Consider the following 22,345-nt stretch of genomic DNA (forward strand, 5'->3'; position numbering starts at 1 on the left):
TATTGTAATTATGTTCAATAAACCTGTTTCTAAATCAATGGTTTTTTTTTTCTTTATATAGCAGACTAGCGTAAATTTTTTAGAGTAGAAAAAATTCTGGTTAGTCTGAATTTGGTTGTGAGAGAGTTAGAACTCTAAAAATGGATAGATTCGAGAAAGAGCGAATCATGATGAATCTAGTTCTTATGGAAAAATGTTTGATTCGAGATGACAATTTTCTAGAACTATCTATTCAAAGGACTATATTTTCACTAGGAATGCTTGTCAATATAATGAAAACTGATTCTCCATCATTAGATTATTGTATAAAACTTCTACGTCGTGGTCCAAATGCATTTACACAATTTATTGATATATTGATCACGAAACGGCAAAATGATATTGTGGAATTACTTTTAAACAATAGTTTAGAAGTATAGGACTTTTTTTTCTTGAGAAAGAGGTTGCTCAAGAATGAATTGCTCCTCTCTCTCTATATCACAAACAATTTTTGATGTTGGTACTTCAGTTTTTTTGTGATAGTGAGAGCGTCAACACATGACAAAATGCTTCATACATGTCCACTATGTATGTACTCACTGGGCAGCTGGTCATCATGTGAGAATTGCACAATGATTGATGAGTATGATGAAAAGTGTAGATTATGCAACCCATGTAAATTGCATAGAGGATACGCTGTACAAATTAAAGGTTGTAATTCCTGTCTTGAAGAGGTGTGTGACTCTCATCCTAGAGGTTACCTATGCTCCAATTGTCATTATGATAAATGTAAGCAGTGGGAGAATACATATCCCAGTATGACTAGAAAGAATCCTAAGCGTGATTTTAGTTTATTGCTACGAGATTTGTATTGTCGTGGTTTTAGATTGTTCTGGGAGGAACCAGGTCAGCGATTCAACTGTTGGAATAACAAGAGAATATGGTTTCTACGTCATTGTTGTGAAGACAATGGATGTAATGATTATAAGCCCACTGATTTTTATTTGGCTGTGAAAGAATGTGATTCATCACTTGAGGAAACTGTTTATGAAATTGCTTCAAATAAGCAAATTGAAACATGTGAATTCTATAAAATGAATGAGAATAGCATCATTGACTATACAAAGAGATGTGACAAGAGTGAAGTTACACTGGATTTTAGAAAATGTAACTTTGACTTATCAGTACATTAGAATCAGTACACTTTTAATTCAGATAATCTACCTGCTCTAGCCGTTGTCAAAAAATTTCTAGGAGTGTATAAAATCTAAAGAGTAGAAAAGTCATTTTATGATGTATATAATTTTTTTTTTTAATAAACAATTTCACATACATTTTTAGAACATTCTATTCTCAGGGCACTAAAATCAATATTAAATATACTTGTAAGTATATTCTCCACTAGAAAGTCATTCAATCGAAGTACGTCAACGTAGATGTCGAGAAACTACTTGTAGGTATAACCACGACATCTGAACATGAAAAAGAGTAGTGCATGAAAGCCACATGTTTTAGTCGTTAAATCCTGTACTCTTTGTTGATTTTGAATAATGGTTTTCCCACTGCTTTCCATAAAGTTACTGATGTATGGCGTGTAGAATTTATACCATAGGCCAAGAGGGTCAAAAAATTGAATATTCTTTGCTGTTTGAAAGGTATATAGACAATGGCCACTCGTTAAATTTGGCGGACTGCTATTAACAATTATGAGGTCGTTGTTAAAACTTGGAATTTTTTCAGTGAAGTCTGAAGGTCTACACTAGGCCTTGTACCGGGACATGTGTAGATCCATACTAAATACGTTGATTATTTGGTTTGTGTTCATGTTGCTAGGTCTAGTAGAACACTGCCGTCGGGTGTGATTTCCCAAAAGGTTTCAAATTGACTCAGTAATACTAGCGCGATACTCTCCGTCAGAGAATTGACAAATGCACATTCTAAACGTGTAGTTCTAATTCATACTTTACTCATATCTTGTATGCCTGAAAGGTCCAAGATAGTGACCCCACGTTTTATTGAAAACATTAAATCGGTTATTCCATTTTCAAATAGTTGAGAGTCATGATCTAGGGATTGCATGGTCAACTCGTGCAGAGTTCTATAGGATTTTTTGTCAAATGACTTAGTGTACAGTGGAATACCATTCACTTTGCACACATGGCTAGATAGATCGAAAAAATTAAAATCATGGGGGGATTCATTCCAGGATCCAATAGCACTGGCACTCTTCACAAACGCCAAAGCAAATTTTAATGGGATTTTTCTCATGATAAAAGATGAATCACTATAGCTACGAGAACCAATGGCACTGCGAGGTTGGGTGATGATTGTACGGAGACCAAGAAGTTTAATGCTGTTACCATTGGCTCTTAGCTTTTCCATTGCCAATTCAACAGAGTTCATTAACTGTTGTTTTCGGACGTGGAGAATTGCTGATGTGATAACGACATGTGCATCGGGTGCTGCAGGAAGTGTTTTTCTCAAAATGAAATTCTATGGTGCCATCTGTAACTTTATGTCAATCATGACATTGGGGGGTAGCCATTGGGATATATTGAATATCTCATGATTTAATTTTCCAACTAGATGATACTCCTGGGTCACTGCAGTAGTCAACTCACCGTCACTATCAACACCTGTTCGATATTCATAGCCCAATGATTGTCCTCTCAACTCCTTGGACGCCTTTGGCGTCATCATCATAAATTGTATGTAGCTAGCATAGTTTGATAAATTATTGCTAATGCTCACCAAATTACCATTAATAAATACATTAATTTGTTTGAATAGGTTTTGTAGAATACAGTTTTCATAAGAGAGACCATCGCCGGCATTTGCAGTTGTATTATCTGACTTTTTCTTCACTGCAACATTTAAATCAATAAATAATGATGACAAATCAATGAAATAGTCTTCATTGGAAAATATTTGAAAGTGTATATTCTCCGAGAGGGGTTGTTGGGGATGAAATTGTTCATAGTAGCCATACTTAACACTGACATCAACATTTTCAGCATTGAATAGATTCAATGAGGAACTGATTTATGGATATGATTCCTTGTGGGGGAGATAAGTCATCTTAAGAGAAGAAATCCTTCTTTGATCTAACAATCTTTTTCTTCTTATTGGCCTTCGTTGTTTTATTCCTCAAAGACCTTGTTGATGTCCTTTGCTTCCTGCCTGGGTGGAGACTGATGAGTGAATGACGCGAAGGCATCCTTTTCAATCCCTCCCCATTTTGTCGAGATTTTAATTGCTCACCAACGGCTCTTGCTGAAGATCTAATATTTTCTTTAACAGTGTCCTTGAAATTCTTACCCGACCCCAAGTTCTGTAGTTTGGAGGCAGGAAAATTCGATGCTGCAGGTAAGATATATTTTGTGTAAAGGGGTAGTGATGAACGAAACAGCCTAGAAAAGAAGCTACCAAAACCATTGCCAGACATTGTATTACGCCCCTCTTAGTATTCAGATCCATTGCATATTTGACGTGGACTCAAAGCACCAACATGGCAATCGATATCGGGACAGACAAATGGAATTCTCCTATTGTTCATTTTAGGTGATTGTGCTGTCGTTGACAATGGGTCGAAAATGACATGTAATCACTGCTAAGCCTTTTGAAATTGCTAGAGGATCACCTAATTCAGTTCTTAGTGTTAACTGGCAGAGTTTCAAATATGAAGTGTTTACAGGAACATACTGAAGATGCTTTATATTATAGTGATGAACAAGTTCATGAGTTGTTTTTCGTTCAAGAACATGGAGGAGAGGGACATGTGAATGAACGACCTTCGACATTTACACAAGAGATGAATGGAAATATGTACCAGACTCCAAGGCGAAACCAGGTGTATAATCAGCAAAAACAACTTTATCCATCCCGTAAACGGCACCAGCATTTTCTTCTTGAATCATATTCTGTTTAAAGCCAAGAACATCTCTCAGATTATCATTGAGAATAATTATTTCAGTGTCAACAGGTCAGCTAATGTAAACCCTATCATGTTCCAATGAACAATTAAAAGGGAATGTACCATTCAGACGATATGAGATTTTTCTATTGATTGTACGACACAAATCCCCCATATTATCATATTCAATATATTTCAATCTGACATGTGGATAGTCACTAGGTTTAAGTGCTTCAACCCATTCATAGTCGACATAGCCCAACCCATTCATAGTCCAGTCGAATGGTATAACTTTTATATCATACACACGATCCTTTCTCAGGATATCATATGCATTTTTGAGAATACAGTTGACAAGAGCCACTTCATATGCACCGTCAAATTTGATGGCAGGGGAGAGTTTTGTCCAAAAATCACTTGTCTTATTCAAGTTATTGTAGAGAGGATCGGAAACATTGGATATAAATGTTACATAGAAATTATTGGGCATTGTCAATATCTTCAACACCGATCCAAGAATCAAAATCAGAGTTGTATCCTAGCCACCGAACAAAATAATTTCAAAGTACCAAGTCACATGATAGTTACGCTATTGTAGAAAATAATTTCAAAGTACCAAGCCACATGATAGTTACGCTTTTGTAGAAAATAATTTCAAAGTACCAAGTCACATGATAGTTACGCTATTATAGAAGATAATTTCAAAGTACCAAGTCACATGATAGTTACGCTATTATAGAAAATAATTTCAAAGTAATAAGTCACATGATAGTTACTCTACTATAGAAAATAATTTCAAAGTACCAAGTCACATGATAGTTACACTATTGTAGAAAATAATTTCAAAGTACCATGTCACATGATAGTTACACTATTGTAGAAAATAATTTCAAAGTAACAATTCACATGATAGTTACGCTATTATAGAAAATAATTTCAAAGTACAAAATCACATGATATTTATGCTTTTATATAAAATAATTTCAAAGTACCAAGTCACATGATAGTTACGCTATTGTAGAAAATAATTTCAAAGTACCAAGTCACATTATAGTTACGCTATTGTAGAAAATAATTTCAAAGTACCAAATCACATGATAGTTACGCTATTATAGAAATTAATTTCAAAGTACCAAGTCACATGATAGTTACGCTATTGTAGAAAATAATTTCAAAGTACCAAGTCACATGATAGTTAGGCTATTATAGAAAATAATTTCAAAGTACCAAGTCACATTATAGTAAACCTATTATAGAAAATAATTTCAAACTGCCCAGTGACATTATATTTACGCTTTTGTTGAAAATAATTTCAAAGTATCAAGTCACATTATAGTTACGCTTTTCTAGACAATAAATTCAAAGTACAAAGTCACATTATAGTTACACTTTTGTAGAAAATAATTTCAAAGTACCAAGTCACATGATAGTTACTCTATTGTAGAAAATAATTTCAAACTACCATGTCACATTATAGTTACGCTCTTGTAGAAAATAATTTCAAAGTACCAAGTCACATGATAGTTACGCTTTTTTAGAAAATAATTTCAAAGTACCAAGTCACATGATAGTTACGCTATTGTAGAAAATAATTTCAAATAACCAACTCACATGATAGTTGGGCTATATTAGAAAATAATTTCAAAGTACAAAGTCAAAGGATAGTTACTCTATTATAGAAAATAATTTTAAAGTACCAAGTCACATGATAGTTACGCTTTTGTATAAAATAATTTCAAAGTACGATGTCACATGATAGTTACGCTATTGTAGAAAATAATTTCTAAGTGCCATGTCACATGATAGTTACTATAGTGTAGAAAATAATTTAAAAGTACCAAGTCACATGATAGTTACGCTATTATAGAAAATAATTTCAAAGTACCAAGTCACATGATAGCTACGCTATTATAGAAAATAATTTCAAAGTACCAAGTCACATTATAGTTACGCTATTGTAGAAAATAATTTCAAAGTACCAAGTCACATGATAGTGACGCTATTGTAGAAAATAATTTCAAAGTACCGAATCACATGATAGTTACACTATTATAGAAAATAATTTCAAAGTACCAAGTCACATGATAGTTACGCTATTATAGAAAATAATTTCAAAGTACCAAGTCACATGATAGTTACGCTATTTTAGAAAATAATTTCAAAGTACCAAGTCACATGATAGTTACGCTATTGTAGAAAATAATTTCAAACCACCAAGTCACATGATAGTTACGCTTTTGTAGAAAATAATTTCAAAGTTCCAAGTCACATGATAGTTACGCTTTTGTAGAAAATAATTTCAAAGTACCAAGTCACATGATATTTACGCTTTTGTAGAAAATAATTTCAAAGTACCAAGTCACATGATAATTACGCTATTGTAGAAAATAATTTCAAAGTACCAAGTAACATGATAGTTACGCTATTCTAGAAAATAATTTCAAAGTACCAAGTCACATGATAGTTACGCTATTATAGAAAATAATTTCAAAGTACCAAGTCACATGATAGTTACGCTATTGTAGAAAATAATTTCAAAGTACCAAGAAATTTAATTCAGTAAATTATGAAAAAAAAAATTAGACAGGGTTCACAGACACGACACTCAAACAGAGTCATAGTGAGAGAGATATCCAAAAAGTTGGGTTGATCTAGGTTCACTTAGAGTGGCGCGCCACTCTAAGTGAACCTAGATCAACCCAACTTTTTGGATATCTCTCTCACTATGACTCTGTTTGTGTGTAGAGTGGCGCGCCACTCTAAGTGAACCTAGATCAACCCAACTTTTTGGATATCTCTCTCACTATGACTCTGTTTGTGTGTCGTACTTTGAAATTATTTTCTACAATAGCGTAATTATCATGTGACTTGGTACTTTGAAATTATTTTCTACAAAAGCGTAACTATCATGTGACTTGGTACTTTGAAATTATTTTCTACAATAGCGTAACTATCATGTGACTTGGTACTTTGAAATTATTTTATACAATAGCGTAACTATAATGTGACTTGGTAGTTTGAAATTATTTTCTACAATAGAGTAACTATAATGTGACTATGTACTTAGACATTATTTTCTAAAAGAGCGTAGCTATAAGGTGAAATGGTGCTTTTAAATTATTTACTAACAAAACTTAACTATCTTGTGACTTGGTACTTTGATATTATTTTCGAAAATATCGTAACTATCATGTGATTTGGTACTTTGAAATTATTTTCTACGATATCGTAACTATAATGTGACTTGGTACTTTGTTATTATTTTCTACAATAGCGTAACTATCATGTGACTTGGTACTTTTGAAATTATTTTCTATAAAAGCGTAGCTATCGAGTGACTTGATACTTTGAAATTATTTTCTATAATAGTGTAACTATCATGCGACTTGGTACTTTGAAATTATGTTCTACATTACCGTAACTATCATGTGACTTGGTACTTTGAAATATTTTCTACAATATCGTAACTATAATGTGACTTGGTACTTTGAAATTATTTTATAAAATAGATTAAATATAATTTGACTTGTTAATTTGAAATTATTTTCTACAATAGCGTAACTATCATGTGATTTGGTACTTTGAAATTATTTTCTATAAAAGTGTAACTATCATGTGACTTGGTACTTTGAAAATATTTTCTATAATAGAGTAACTATCATGTGAGTTGGTATTTTGTAATTATTTTCTACAAGAGTGTAACTATCATGTGAGTTGGTACTTTGAAATTATTTTCTACAATAGCGTAACTAGCATGTGACTTGGTACTTTGAAATTATTTTCTACAAAAGTGTAACTATCATGTTACTTCGTAGTTTTAAATTATTTTCTACAATAGAGTAACTATCATGTGACTTGGTACTTTGTAATTATTTTCTATAATAGCGTAACTATCATTTGACTTGGTCCTTTGAACCTATTTTCTATAATAGCGTAACTATAATGTGAATTGGTAGTTTGAAATTATTTTCTACAATAGCGTAACTATCATTTGACTTGGTAATTTGAAATTAATTTCTAGAATAGCGTAACTATCATGTGACTTGGTACTTAGAAATTATTTTCTAAAATAGCGTAACTATAATGTGACTTGGTACTTTGAAATTATTTTCTACAATAGCGTAACTATAATGTGACTTGGTACTTTGAAATTATTTTCTATAATAGCGTAACTATCATGTGACTTGGTAATTTGAAATTATTTTCTATAATAGCGTAACTATCATGTAACTTGGTAATTTTAAAATATTTTCTACAAGCTCGTAACTATTATGTCACATGGTACTTTGCAATTATTTTCTACAATAGAGTAACTATCATTTGACTTGTTACTTTTAAATTATTTTCTATAATAGCGTAAGTGTCATTTGATTTGGTACTTTGAAATTTTTTTTCTATAAAAGCGTAACTATTATATGACTTTGTGCATTGATACGACATTCCTTTGTGATATAAATATGTTTGGACTTTGTACTTAGAATTAATTTTTTACTATAGCGTAATTATCACGTGACATGATAAAATGTTAAACTATTATCCAAATGATTTCCTATATAGAGACTGTTTCCTTTTTCCTTATTTTCTTCGGTGGCTAGGATACAACTCTGATTTTGATTCTTGGATCGGTGTTGAAGATATTGACAATGCCCCATGATTTCTATGTAACTTTAATGTCCAATGTTTCTGATCCTCTCTACAACAACTTGAATACGACAAGTGATTTTTGGACAAAACTCTCCCCTGCCATCAAATATGACGGTGCGTATGAAGTGGCTCTTGTCAACTGTATTCTCAAAAATACCTATGATATCCTGAGAAAGGATCGTGTGTATGATATAAAAGTTATACCATTCGACTGGACTATGAATGGGTTGGGCTATGTCGACTATGAATGGGTTGAAGCACTTAAATCCAGTGACTATCCACATGTCAGATTGAAATATATTGAATATGATAATATGGGGGATTTGTGTCGTACAATAAATAGAAAAATATCGTATCGTATAAATGACACATTCTCTTTTGATTGTTCATTGGAAAATAATAGGATTTACATTAGCTGACCTGTTGACACTGACACAATTATTCTCAATGATAATCTGAGAGATGTTCTTGGCTTTAAACAGAATATGATCAATTGGAAAAATACTGGCACCGTTAACGGGATGGATCAAGTTATTTTTGCTGATTATCCTCCTAGTTTTGCCTCGGACACTTGTATATATCTCTATGCATCATTTATTGAATCATCAAGAGTCTGCTATTCAAATATTCCTCATCTATGAGCACTTGGACCAAAAACAGCTAATGAAAATGTTCGTTACTATAATATAAAGCAACTTAATTATGTTTCTGGAAATACTTCGTATTTAGAACTCTGTCAGTTAACAGTAAGAACTGAATTAGGTGATCCTCTAACAATTACAAAAGGCCCAACAGGGATTCAAGGAAATTTTTAGTCAGTTTCCGGCAGCAGTACGATCACCAAAACTGAACAAGGGAAGAATTTCATTCTCCTGCCACAATATTGGTTATCATGCTGGTGCTTGGTATTCATTGACAATAGGCAATGGATTGCGCTACTCCAAGGATTGTAAAACAATATCTAGTTACGGTTTTGGTAGCTGGTTCGATTAACTATTTTGTTCTGCCTCACTCACTGCCCAACTACGCATTGTGCCTGCTGCATCGAATTTTGCTGCCTCAACACTTCAGGATTGGGGGTCGGGCAAGAATTTCAAGGAGAGTGTTAAGGAAAATATTAGATCTTCAGCAAGAACCGTTGGTGAACAATTAAAATCTCGACAAAATGGGGAGGGATTGAAAAGGATGCGTTCGTATCATTCACTCATCAGTCTCCACCCAGGCAGGAAGCAAAGGACATCAACAAATACTGTCAGGAATAAAATAACGAAGGTCAATACGGAGAAAAAGAAAAAGATTGTTTGATCAAAGAAGGATTTCTTCTCTTAAGATGACTTATCTCCCCCACAAGGAATCATATCCATCAATCAGTTCCTCATTGAATCTATTCAATGCTGAAAATGTTGATGTCAGTGTCAAGTATGGCTACTATGAACAATTTCATCCTCAACAACCCCTCTCGGAGAATATACACTTTCAAATATTTTCCAATGAAGACTATTTAATTGATTTGTCGTCAGCAGTTATTTATTTAAATTTTGTAGTGAAGAAAAAGTCAGATAATACAACTCCAAATGCCGGCAATGGTCTCTCCTATGAGAACTGTATTCTACAAAACCTATTCAAACAGATTGATGTATTTATTAATGGTACTTTGTTGAGCACTAGCAATAATTTATTAAACTGAGCTAGCTACATACAATTTATGATGATGACGAAAAAGGAGTACAAGGAGAGGAGAGAACAATAATTAGGCTATGAATATCGAAAAGGTGTTGATACTGACGGTGAGTTGACTACTACAGTGACCCAGGAGTATCATCTAGTTGGAAAATTAAATCATGACATATTCAATATATCCCAATGGCTACCCCCCAATGTGAAGATTGACATAAAGTTACAGATGGCACCATCGAATTTCATTTTGAGAAAAACACTTCCTGCATCACCCGATAAAAATGTCATTATCACATCGGCATTTCTCCACGTCCGAAAAGAACAGGTTATGAACTCTGTTGAATTGGCAGTGGAAAAGCTAAGAACCAATGGTAAAAGCATGAAACTTCTTGTTCTTCGGACAATCATCACCCGCCCTCGCATTGCCGTTGGTTCTCGTAGCTATAGCGATTCATCATTTATCAATGGAAAAATCCCATCAAAATTAGCTTTGGCGTTTGTGAAGAGTGGCATTGCCGTTGGATCCTGGACTGAATTCCCCCATGATTTTAATTTTTTTCGGTATATCTAGCCTTGTGTGCAAAGTGAATGGTAGTCCACTGTACACTCTCTCATTTGACAAAAAATCCTATAGTACTCTGTACGAGTTGACCATGCAGTCCCTAGATCATGACTCTCAACTATTTAAAAATGGAATAACTAATTCAATGTTTTCAAAAAAACATGGGGTCATTATTTTGGACCTTTCAGGCACACAGGATATGAGTATAGCACGAATTGGGAATGTACGTTTAGAATGTGCATTTGTCAATGCTCTGACTGAGAGTATCACGCTAATATCACTGAGTCAATTTGAAACCTATTGGGAAATCACACCTGACGGCAGTGTTCTGCTAGACCTTGCACCATGAACACAAATCAAATAATTAATGTATTTAGCATGGATCCATACATGTCCCAGTACAAGCCCTATTGCATACAATCGGACTTCATTGAAAAACTTCCAAACGTTAACAATATCCTAATCATTGTTAATAGCAGTCCATCGACTTTGAAGACCGAACATTGGCTATGCATCTTTCAAACAGCGAAGAATATTGAATTTTTTGATCCTCTTGGTCTATCGTATAAATTCTACACGCCATACATCAGCAACTTTATTGAAAGCAGTGGGAAAACCATTATTCTAAATCAACGGAGAGTACGGGATTTAACGACTAAAACATGTGGCTTTCATGCACTACTCTTTTTCATGTTCAGATGTCGTGGCTACACCAACAAACAGTTTCTCAACATCTACGTTGACTTACCTCGATTGAACAACTTTCTAGAGGAGAATAGACTTACAAGTTTATTTAATATTGATTTTAGTGCACTAATAATAAAATGTTCTAAAGATTTATGTGAAATTTTTTATTAATAAAAAAAAAAAATTATATACATGATAAAACGACTTTTCTACTCTTTAGATTTCATCCACTACTAGGTATTTGTCGACAACAACTAGTGCAGGTAGATTATCTGAATTCACTGTGTGCTGAGTGCTGATCCAGTGTGCTGATCCTGATGTACTGCAATGTCAGGGTCACATTTTCTACAGTAGAGTGTGACTTCACTCTTCTCACATCTCTTTGTGTAGTCAATGATACTATTCTCATTCATTTTATAGAATTCACAAGTTTCAATCGTCGTATTTGAACCAATTTCATAAACAGTTTCCTCAAGCGACGGATCACATTCCGTCACGGCCAAATAAAAATTAGTGGGCTTATAATCAAAACACCCATTGTCTTCACAACAATGACGTAGAAACCATATTCCTTTGTTGTTTCAACACTTGAATTGTTGACCTGGTTCTTCCTCCCAGAACAATCTAAAACCACGACAATACCAATCTCGTAGCAATAAACTAAAATCACCGTTAGGATTCTTTCCAATCACACCGGGATATGTATTCTCCCACTGCTTACATTTATCATAATGACAATTGGAGCATAGGTAACCTCTAGGATGAGAGTCACACACCTCTTCAAGACAGGAATTACAACCTTTAATTTGTACAGCGTATCCTCTATGCAATTTACATGGGTTGCATAATCTACACTTTCCATCATAATCATCAATCATTGTGCAATTATCACCTGATGATCAGCTGCCCAGTGAATATATACATAGTGGACATTTATAGAACAGTTTTTCATGTTTTGACACTCTCACTACCATAATGAAACAGAGCTAGAGACAACAAAAAATGTCTGGGATAGAGAGAGAGAGAGAGGAGTAAATCATCCTCGATCATCATATTTCTTATGAAAAAAAAGTACTAAATATCTAAACTATTTTTTAAAAGCATATCCACAATATCATTTTGCCGTTTCGTGATCAATATATCAATAAATTGTGTATATGCATTTGGATCACAATGTAGAAGCTTCATACAATAGTCTAATGATGGAGAATCAGTTTTCATTATATCAACAAGCATTCCCCGAGAAAATATCTTCCTTTGAATAGATAGCTCTAGAAAATTGTCATCTAGAACCAAACGTTTTCCCATAAGAACTAGATTCCTCATGATTCGATCTTTCTCGAATCTTTCCATTTTTAGAGTCCTAACTCTCTCCCAACCAACTTCAGACTAACCAGAATTTTTTCTACTCTAAAAAATATACGCTAGTCTACTAGAGAAAGAAAAAAAAATAACATTGATTTAGAAACAATTTTATTGAACATAATTACAATAACAATATTCACTGATGCATTTTTTTCTCATCAATATATTTCGATAGGACATCTAATGCTGACCGAAGTTTATTTATATGGAGAATATTCACTTTTCCAGCAAAACATAGCTGCTCCTCCTGCTTAAATTTGCTTAATGATATCACATATCTAGCATACATAGTGTCCCATTCAAGGCATAGTCTACAACCAGCAGTTATTTCCACAGCCACATTGGGTACTCGTATATCGTTGCTGCTGCTGTTGTCGGTTCCATCATTAATCTCCAATAATGTAAATGCACCACTCATTTTTTCATCTACTAATATCCTCGCAAATAAACTATTCTCTTTGAATTCAATTCTCTTACTAATATGAATTGTAAAGAAAACTATTCCTTTTATTCAAATCCCAATCACCAATCAAGTTGTACTCACTCTTTGAAAAGGTGTAATGCCCTGTAGAAATGTTTACCTATATGCATATGGATAGTCACTCTCTTTGAAAAACCAAACCAGACTATACCCATCAAACCAGACTATACCCACCAAACCAGATTGTACCCACCAAACCAGATTATACCTACCAGAAACCTGTTTGGTACGGGGGCGTTGGCAAAATAGTACCTTGGTTACTACTCAAAACTGTTCCCACTTGGGAAAAAAAATCTATAAAATTGACCCCCAAAGTACTATCACTGGATGGGGGACAACCAGTTATAACGGACCCGCAGAGGAAAGACGGGAATGGTTATTTTATTCTGGGGTGGGGCAGACTAGTAAAGTTTTCTCCTTTTACAACCCCTTCCACTGACACGTCATCGATCCGCCATGACGAGTAACTCCTGTGATTTCTCAAGATATTTTGCGCTGCTACAAAAGTCGCTTAGCCACAATTGACAAACTAAACTTTAGGATTTTTTGGCATAAATTATTCTCTTAAAGATCATGACTAGATGTCATGAAAGACAAGGATTCGACATTTTCAAGTTGCTTTCCACGGATCGTTATCTAGGCAGCTCTTGACGTAGGGTACGAGATACCCGCATGACCTTGGATTTGGCGTTAATTAAAATAATCCCAAAGGCTTCAATTGCTGACACTAATTCATCAGTGTCTACTTGAAGAAGATAATCTAGGCTATTAATTTCAATTATATTGTATGCATATGCCAATTTCTCAATTAGTTTCACGGAGCCGTTTACGGTTTCAGTAAGTGACTGTGCTACGTGAGGAATAAGTTAGACAGTTATGGAGACAAGAGACAAACCTTTTAAAACACCTGGTGATGTGAGGAAGTCATCTGATTCCTTCGGCCATTGGGACCTTGCTACCAAACTCTTGAGAATATGCTCCCAATCAGAAATACCACATTTTCTGATGCTCCATAGTGCAACAGAATGTGTCTGATTCCCTCTTTCTAAATAATGTCAAAAGCCTGTTTGAAATCAATGAAGAATTGTAACAGTTTTTTCGCGCGCTAGATGTATTGTTCCATCAGTTGCCCCGTTAAAAATATCTGGTTTATGGTGCAGCAGTCATTTGGAGCCGGTCTGATATTTCTCTATGATAAGATGTGTCAAAGACTTCAGTCAGTCAAGGATTTCTGTAAGAATCTTTGTCGGTTGAGTTGTCAGTTCTATTGGTCTGTAGTTGTTACAGTAGCCCTTTTCTCTTTTTCTAAAAAAAAGGTATGATAGCGGCTTTCACCCAGAATATGACAAAATGGCTGATTTCTCAATATTGGTTATGATCTTGTGGTAGATACCTATCGATTCTTAAGGGCCTGATTTAAGTAAGTGTATCTGAATAGGAAATAGGGCCAGGACCTTCTTTTGTCTCCAGGGACTTTATGGCTGAGGTTATTTCATTTTTAAGTGAAGGGGGGCTTGGTCTGTTCGACACCTTAGTAGTAGAAAAGAGAATGCCATGCTTAGGTCAGGCGTAATTATGGGGTTCAGCTTTTCGTAGAAATGTTCCTTTCATCGTTTTCTTCTTCTTCCCCTTGGTTGTGTATGGGATGTCGGTGTTTATCTAATCGTGTGGAAGTGGCCAAGGACTTCTTTTTCGATAGTTCGTGGACTTTCTTGTTCATGAAGTGGCTAACACCTCTCTGGAAGACTTCTTCACACTCATGACACTTTCGTGGACGTATCGCCTGGGAACCACCAGAGTTTCCTTACTAATAGTCATTTCAGCCTCTTGTATTCGTCCACGCTTGGTATGTCGTCTTTGTCAGCCTGGGCACGCTTCTGACCGCAAAGATCTATTTTTTCAGGGATGATGAAATCCTCAAATAATAGATCTTTATTATTTCAGTGAATCTGAATACCCTAAATTTCCCTACCCGTTTCTCTGATGAAGGATGCATCTTATCAAACAGGCGGTCTATTTCGTCTGTGGTCGGGGTTCCCTTAGGTTGGATGTTCGACAATTTGCTTGAAAGTGTCGTTTTAAGCTTGCCTCTTGTTTTAATCTTTTTAATTGGATTGACACGATTCCTGGGAGAACCTTTGTTAGATTGTTGGCGTTCCCGAAGGCGCCTGCGGAGTTCGTTGGAAAAGTCAACTAGCATATCACCCCTGTGGTTATTTTTCCGCTTATGTCCAAAATTGTCCATGACGTCCTTAATTCCTTATGATGGTATTGAAATCCATAAACACGACGATAATATATTTCGTGGCGATATTACCGACTGTATGCTGAAGCTGAGCGTAGAAGACCTAGGCTTCTGGATCATTCTGTGTCGAGTCTGAAGAATTTTAAATTTGGAAGTCATGTTGGTAATGGATCCTTTGAGACGGCAGTGATGATGCACTCGGAGACTGGATGGACGGCAAGGAGAGATCATTTTAATTGCTTAGAAATAAGAAGCTGACATTTTGGTATTGGACTCAGCCTTTTCTTCCAGACATAATGAGGGTGGTGTCCTTTATAATTTCGGTTCCCGTAGAGGGAAGGTAGGTTTCTGACAGTCCAACAATATCTAAGCTGTAGTGGTTGAGCCAGTTTAGGACTAATTGTATTTTTCCTGGTTTAGCTAGTACAGGTACACTTAGGACTCAAAGTGAAGGTGGTCCCTTAGGGATTTATTAGGTGTAATCTCCTCCGACTAGAGAATCGTCAAAGTAGATCAATTGTCATTAGCTGTCCCGGACATGGTAGTATGGTCAATCATCGACAACACAATTTCGATCTCTGGTCAGACAATCGGTTTCCCCAGATACGATGCAAAGAGTTCTTACTTTGTCTTTCACCATTTTCATCACTAATGTATTACTAAAAGAAGACGTTTCTTGGCTATTTATTCGGGACAGCAACAAGCCACTCTTCTCTACCCTTAGCAGAGGCTTTTCTCATTGAACTGGATCAAATTGCCTTCACGGTTGTCCCTCTAAGAAGAGACCTTCCTGTTCGGTGTCCTGCATTGCCGAGCAAGTTTTCCATTGCCAGAGGAGGTTGAGTAACTGTCGGGCAAGTCCACACACCTAGGGGACCTGCACGGTGTAAAATAGAGGGACCTGCCCCCCTCCCTTGTCTGTATTTACGCCCACCAGACTTGGGGGCCCCAACTAATTCTCGGCCCCTAGGGACAGTGTCCCTCCTGGTTGCCGTTACTATTTTGGAGGCATCCTACATATTTGAAGTGCTTTTCCCTATGCGCCACCCTGGAACTCGCTGAGTGATTTAGGACACTAGTTAATAGTGAAATTCTTCTAGGTCTTCAAATTAGTATTTTTTTTAAACTGCAATTTGCTCAAAAGTGGAGTTTTTAAGCCCCAAAGAGCGAAACAAATAACTTTTTCAAAATGATGGTACCTTAGTAGCAGACGTAGACGTATATCTTCGAGTGCGTATCATACGATTAGCTAAGCTATTTATTAAAGAATGCTCCGGATATAAATCAGTAAAAATATAAAGTCAGGTAGTCGTGCATAAATGTGATGCACACCTAAACTCCTCGACTAAACATTAAAAATCTTTGAACATATACTCTAGTTCAGACCATAAAAAAGATGAAATAACCAGTTTTTTTTTTTTTTTTTTAAACAAAGTAAAAAAGGAAAAATCCAAAAAATTCCCTTTACAACGACATAATCCATTTCCGACATGCGACATTACTCATTCGTGAGGGCCTAAGTTCTTAGCTGCTTAAGATCTGGCCTGAGCAAAACGAGTGCCATCAATAAGAAGGAGATGCACCGGTTTCTCCACAAAGGAGCCCGCAAAGCGGGCTTCTTTGTCTGGTTAATATATATAGTCTTTTCCGACATTGTTTTTTTTTTTTTAACTAAAAAGCAGCTTCCTAACTTATAATGAGAAAACATACAAGACCCAAAAATAAGGATAGAGTAAATTATCAATTTAACACGCAAGTGGGTTGGTAATGACCTGGGCTGTGTTAATGTGCAGCTATACATAAGAAAATTCTGGAACATAGCAGATAACATATTCTGTATTCAGCCTCAATACGATTAAGTATGTAGAAATCCTTTTCCTATTTATAAATTAATTTTTCATTTTTAATTAAATCATGTTTATCAAATCTATTGTGATTATGAAATAACTAGTTCTTATTGCAAAATCACTTTGTGTGCTACGGAACCATCTCCAAACAGTTTGAGTAGTACTTTTTCATATTAATGTTTTTAATGTACAAAACAGACTCGAAATGTTATCAGTTCAGGAATTTGCAATGTCTATATCTCTTTTCATTTATTTCTCAATAGCTCTAGATAGTTTTAAGCTCGTTGGCAATCATAGTGGTAAAGAGCGCGGGTAGGCCGTATGTATTAGTCATTCTAACATAAGGGCACTTGGGCCAACACTTCTCCCTTGTGCAACTTCTACTCCTTTTGATTTTGTTCTGATCCTGAGCTCCTTTTTTAATTGCACCTATTCTTAAGATTTTGCTCGCTCCACCAAAGACATAAGCATAGAGGATAAGAAAAAAAGGATACCTTAAACGGTTACCATTCTTTGACGCAATAAATTAGACCTTTGTTATCGCCTTATATCAATGGCCATAAAAGTACTATTATGAGCTTCTTTTTTTGCATTAGGAAGTTCAACACTTTTTCGCAATGAAGAAAAAGACTTACCAATTGAAGGTATACGAAGAAACAAGAATATTGTCCAGCTTCGCCCAAATAAGAAAGGAAGACAGTGACGCATAGCATTAAAATTGTATAGTCTCTTCCAATTTGTCGAAGTGCCTAAAATAAAAGTAGTGGGCTTCCTTATCATAACAAAAGTGTTAAAACGATGGTAACAATAAATCAAATCTGATAATGCATGAAAGAAGATGAACTCCAATAAAACCAAGAGAAAAACGAGAGGTATGTTAAAACTAGCAGGAATCGAAGATAGTGTAAACAAATGATTAAAAATAATTGCTCTTTACAGTTCAACTGAAAATAAATCTAGCAAATAATACCAGTATATGACCTCTTCAAGGAGAAAAAAACAACAACTCAAATTACAAAAGTAGCCACGTCTACTTTAAAAATAAAAAGGCAATGATAATTCGAGCCAGAGTAGAGAGCATGACCCTGTTGATATCCCCACAAGTAACAACACTTTTATTGCTGAAATCAACGGTGTAACTTGTTTTATGGTGTTACGGTGAAATTACTTGAATGTCTATTTACAGTTGTTCACTCATTGACTTGACCCCACCCTCTTCTGTGCTAGAGATGCATAAATCTTATTATTTCAATAATTGCATGTCTCCTCTACTTTATTTGAAGTAATTACGTCGCTGCAAATATAGCTAATGGACGAAGATCTACCAAAAGACTCATTATAACTTTCTAACATGTCCTTGAAGGGAGTATGAGATACCTCCTTTTGTTTTGAGCGCTAGAATACGCTCTAGTGTGCAAGATTTACTGGTAAGTTTCGAAATTTACTCTTACCGAATAAGTTACCGGTAATTTTGGTAAGTTTCCATAAGTTACAGCATAAGTGGTAAGTTTCAAATACTCATGAATTTAAAAGAAAATATTCTCTCTTCTCTGACAGATTGAAAAAAAAAAAATTTTTTTTGCATCATTTCATTTGTCTACTTTCCTAATCAAGAATCTAGTGGGATGATGGGAAAGATTTATTTTTGGGCATTAGTTGCTGTTGTGTCACTATTGCAATGCTAGATTAGAAGAGATTGGACGGGAATATTTTTTATTAATAGGTCTTACTACCTGCATTCTAGCTGGATATATAATTCACTGATTATTTATTCTATAGTTGAAGATAGCAAATCAAAAAAATCGAGTCAAAAGTAAAAAAGTCCCCAAATTAAATTGACCTCTGCTATGAACGTCTTATTTATTCAAACTGACTGACTCATTGGGTATCCCCTTTATTCAGTTTTTTTTTTTTTTTTTACTTAGGCAGGAAATGACAAAGAGGTGGTCCGACAGAGTGATATCAGTATAAGCTCAAAGGGGTATGACTCATGCATTGAATCTGGCGAATGAATGTTTTTTACAGTAGGTTTTAGTGAAGTGGCAGCTCTCTTAGGGATGGATTTGTTTCAGCTGAGAACATTTTTGTTGATCAAAACTTTAACTTACCACTTATGAAACTTACCAGTAAGTTTGACCCAAAACTTACCATTACCGGGTAAGTTACCCAGTGGTAACTTACCATGTGGCAATTAATGTCTAGCACACTAATACGATCACAGATATTTTATAATAAAGGATATTGGTTACGCAATGTATACATTTGTCTTGATCTCTATTACGTAAGGTAACATACATGAACCATACATATGATAAATATTTTCAGCAATGAAAGACACTGTCCATCCAAAAGACGAACTTGAGGTCCTTGAACCAGGGGTTGGAGCATATCCGAACACATAATCACGGGCTTACTTCCCCCTTCTCCTCTTAAGACTAACCGGAAGAATACCAATATTGTATTGGCGTTGAGCCGAAGTAAGCAGCTCAGACTAGTCACAGTTAAAATAGAAACAACGTCTCAATTATTAAGTATTAAGGAGAGATACTGTTGGCCTTTTTATAATTTTAACGGAACATCCCTACTTAATCCTACTTTTTTCTTCTTTTTTTTATCAGCAACAGCAACCAGATAGCTTTCTAGCGACTAGCTTACTCAGTAAACCGGTCAACTCACTATTTGAGCAAGTTCTTGAACGTTAGAAGGAATTAAAAAAAATATAGTAAGTTAAAAAAAGAAGAGAACAACAGTTTTAAATGTGGAGGCTTGATTTGTCTTATCATTGAAAAGGATTCTTTTAGTAATCGTGATAAATCGAAACTGAAGATAAATGAAGATACATTTTCATCACCAAGTTTGGTTACCATTGCCAAAAATCATTACTAATATTAACATTGGCGTATCTTCAATTGAAGCATCGAATAAAGGATGCATGCTTGGAGTCTTTAAATCTACGCAGGGGTCAACTTTTCTTGTCATTCATATACATAAATGAAAAGGTTGCAAATGACGAGTTACGAGAGTAATCCGTCCCACAACAAGTGATCTGATCCACAACAAGCTGATAACGTTACCCCCAAGACTAACTTTGACATATGAAAGAATGACAAAATGGAGTAATCTGTTCCTGATAGTCAGTAGCAAAATGCGTCTGCACCTAAATGCCCAAATCAGGTACTGTCCATTTAAATAATAGGACATCACTTTTTGTTTTAAGTCTGAAAAGAACAAAAGAACATACGTTTGAAACACAATTTGTTCTTGCACTATAGTGAAACTGCGTTCTATAAATTTTGAGAGTTGCCCTATGAATACAGAACATGACGAAGGAGAAGAAAAGAAGTAGCTATTTGAAAATGCTAAGATTTCTGATAAATAAAAGACGAAATAAATTAAGGTTTGCCTGTAGGCAATTGTTGTATACAGAGACATATTTTTTGAAAAAAAAAAAAAACGCATTTACTCGAAACGACAAGTATCTTACTCTGCGTGAATTGTAAGGGAAAGAAGGAAAAGAGGAAACAAATGTCCTTTCATGCAATTTTAAGACAAAGAAAAGTTTGATTAAAACAAAGAAAAGCATAATTTCGAGTTACGGAATTGCTCATTCAAAAAACTTTCGTAAAATGTATACTTGCTCTAACACAGTTCGAGCAGGAAAACAGAAAAAGAAAATTATTTTTATTTCTATAATTTTTTTCTTTATTCGGTGAAACAATTAGGAATTTAAAAATTATTTGGTTCTCAAAGTATTCTTTCTATACAGAGTTAACGACTACGACAACTTAAACCACTATTTACGTTAGTTATCCGTTTTGTACAAACTTATGGGAACACTTTTTATTGAAGGTTTGAAATTTACGGTATAATAGAAGAACTTCCTTAAAATAAAATCAGCAGCAGAGGAGGAGGAATTCCTCAGAAATCGGAAAATTCCAAGATAGTGAAAAAAAAAGAAGACAAACTAGATATTTCAATACTAGTAACAGTCATCAGCAGCAAGGGTAGGGAAGGTAAAAAAAACATAGAAGCGTAAATGAATGACATGTATTTCCTTACGACAAATGGATCTGCCTGCTCCCATGAAATAGGAACTCCCCATTGAGAGGTGGGTCGAATTTTCTCTGGAAGTGATTCAGGAACGGCAACAAGAATAAATAGTACATCTAATATGGCCACAGCAGTGGCAAGTGCAACTACCACATCTTCACTATACGTCTGTGAAATATAGGCACCCAGTGCAGGCGATGTTACTAAACTGGCAGCAAAGGTTGCAGAAACCTGAAACAGTAAAATATCACAATAAGGAAAATCACCTGAAAGCTTCTGATCTTCCCATTTTTGATAATTTTCTCGTTAGCACCCATGGGCGTAGGGAAGGGGGGCAGGGGAGGGCAGCTGCCCCCCCCCCCTCCCTAGAACTTCAAATTTACGCTAGATATTAACGAGAACTTTTCGTATGTTGGAATTTTTCGTTGGACGTTACCTGGTAGATGGCTAAAAAAGCTGGAAACAAACAGAAATTTCCAAATATCGTTTGCAATATCAACATTTACGTTTCGATCTTCAATATTTATTTTCGGTCCGATATATAGATAGGAGACTGGCCCACCATCGGCAAATTTTGACCTGTTTAATTCTCTATGAGTTGATTCAAGCGATTAGAAGTTGCTGAGCATACCAAAACAAAAGTAACTCATTCAATACCATCCTTGAAAAAGACAATTAGAAATACTCCACCATTTTTCCACCTGGATGCCTCTCTATCCAAGTGGTCAAGAGTGCCAAACCTGGGCTACCCTGGATCTGGTTCGGCAGTCTCTGGTTTATATTTGGCCACCGGACTAAAGAAAAAGAAAAATGACCAGGGAAACATTAAAGCTTGCTTTTCAGCTATAAAATTAAGAAAGAATATGGTCAGCATAAAAAATTACAAAATGAATTT

General features: G+C 35.1%; 1 protein-coding gene across 2 annotated transcripts in view; it reads right to left on the reverse strand.

Moving 5' to 3' along the window:
* The window catches only part of LOC148944468 (solute carrier family 71 member 1), a 113,467-nt gene that overhangs the window by 33,805 nt on the left and 57,317 nt on the right, over positions 1 to 22,345 (reverse strand). For both annotated transcript variants that reach the window (XM_089100653.1, XM_089100652.1), the window contains exons 5-6: positions 21,460 to 21,681; positions 18,036 to 18,149 (exon numbers count right to left, since the gene is read on the reverse strand). In XM_089100653.1, the coding sequence (XP_088956779.1) occupies positions 18,036 to 18,149; positions 21,460 to 21,681 (336 nt within the window). The remainder of the gene's footprint in view (positions 1 to 18,035; positions 18,150 to 21,459; positions 21,682 to 22,345) is intronic.

Source organism: Artemia sp. Qi Xiang Cuo, chromosome 14 (assembly GCF_049724085.1).
Source record: "Artemia sp. Qi Xiang Cuo chromosome 14, ASM4972408v1, whole genome shotgun sequence".
NCBI lineage: Eukaryota > Metazoa > Arthropoda > Branchiopoda > Anostraca > Artemiidae > Artemia > Artemia sp. Qi Xiang Cuo.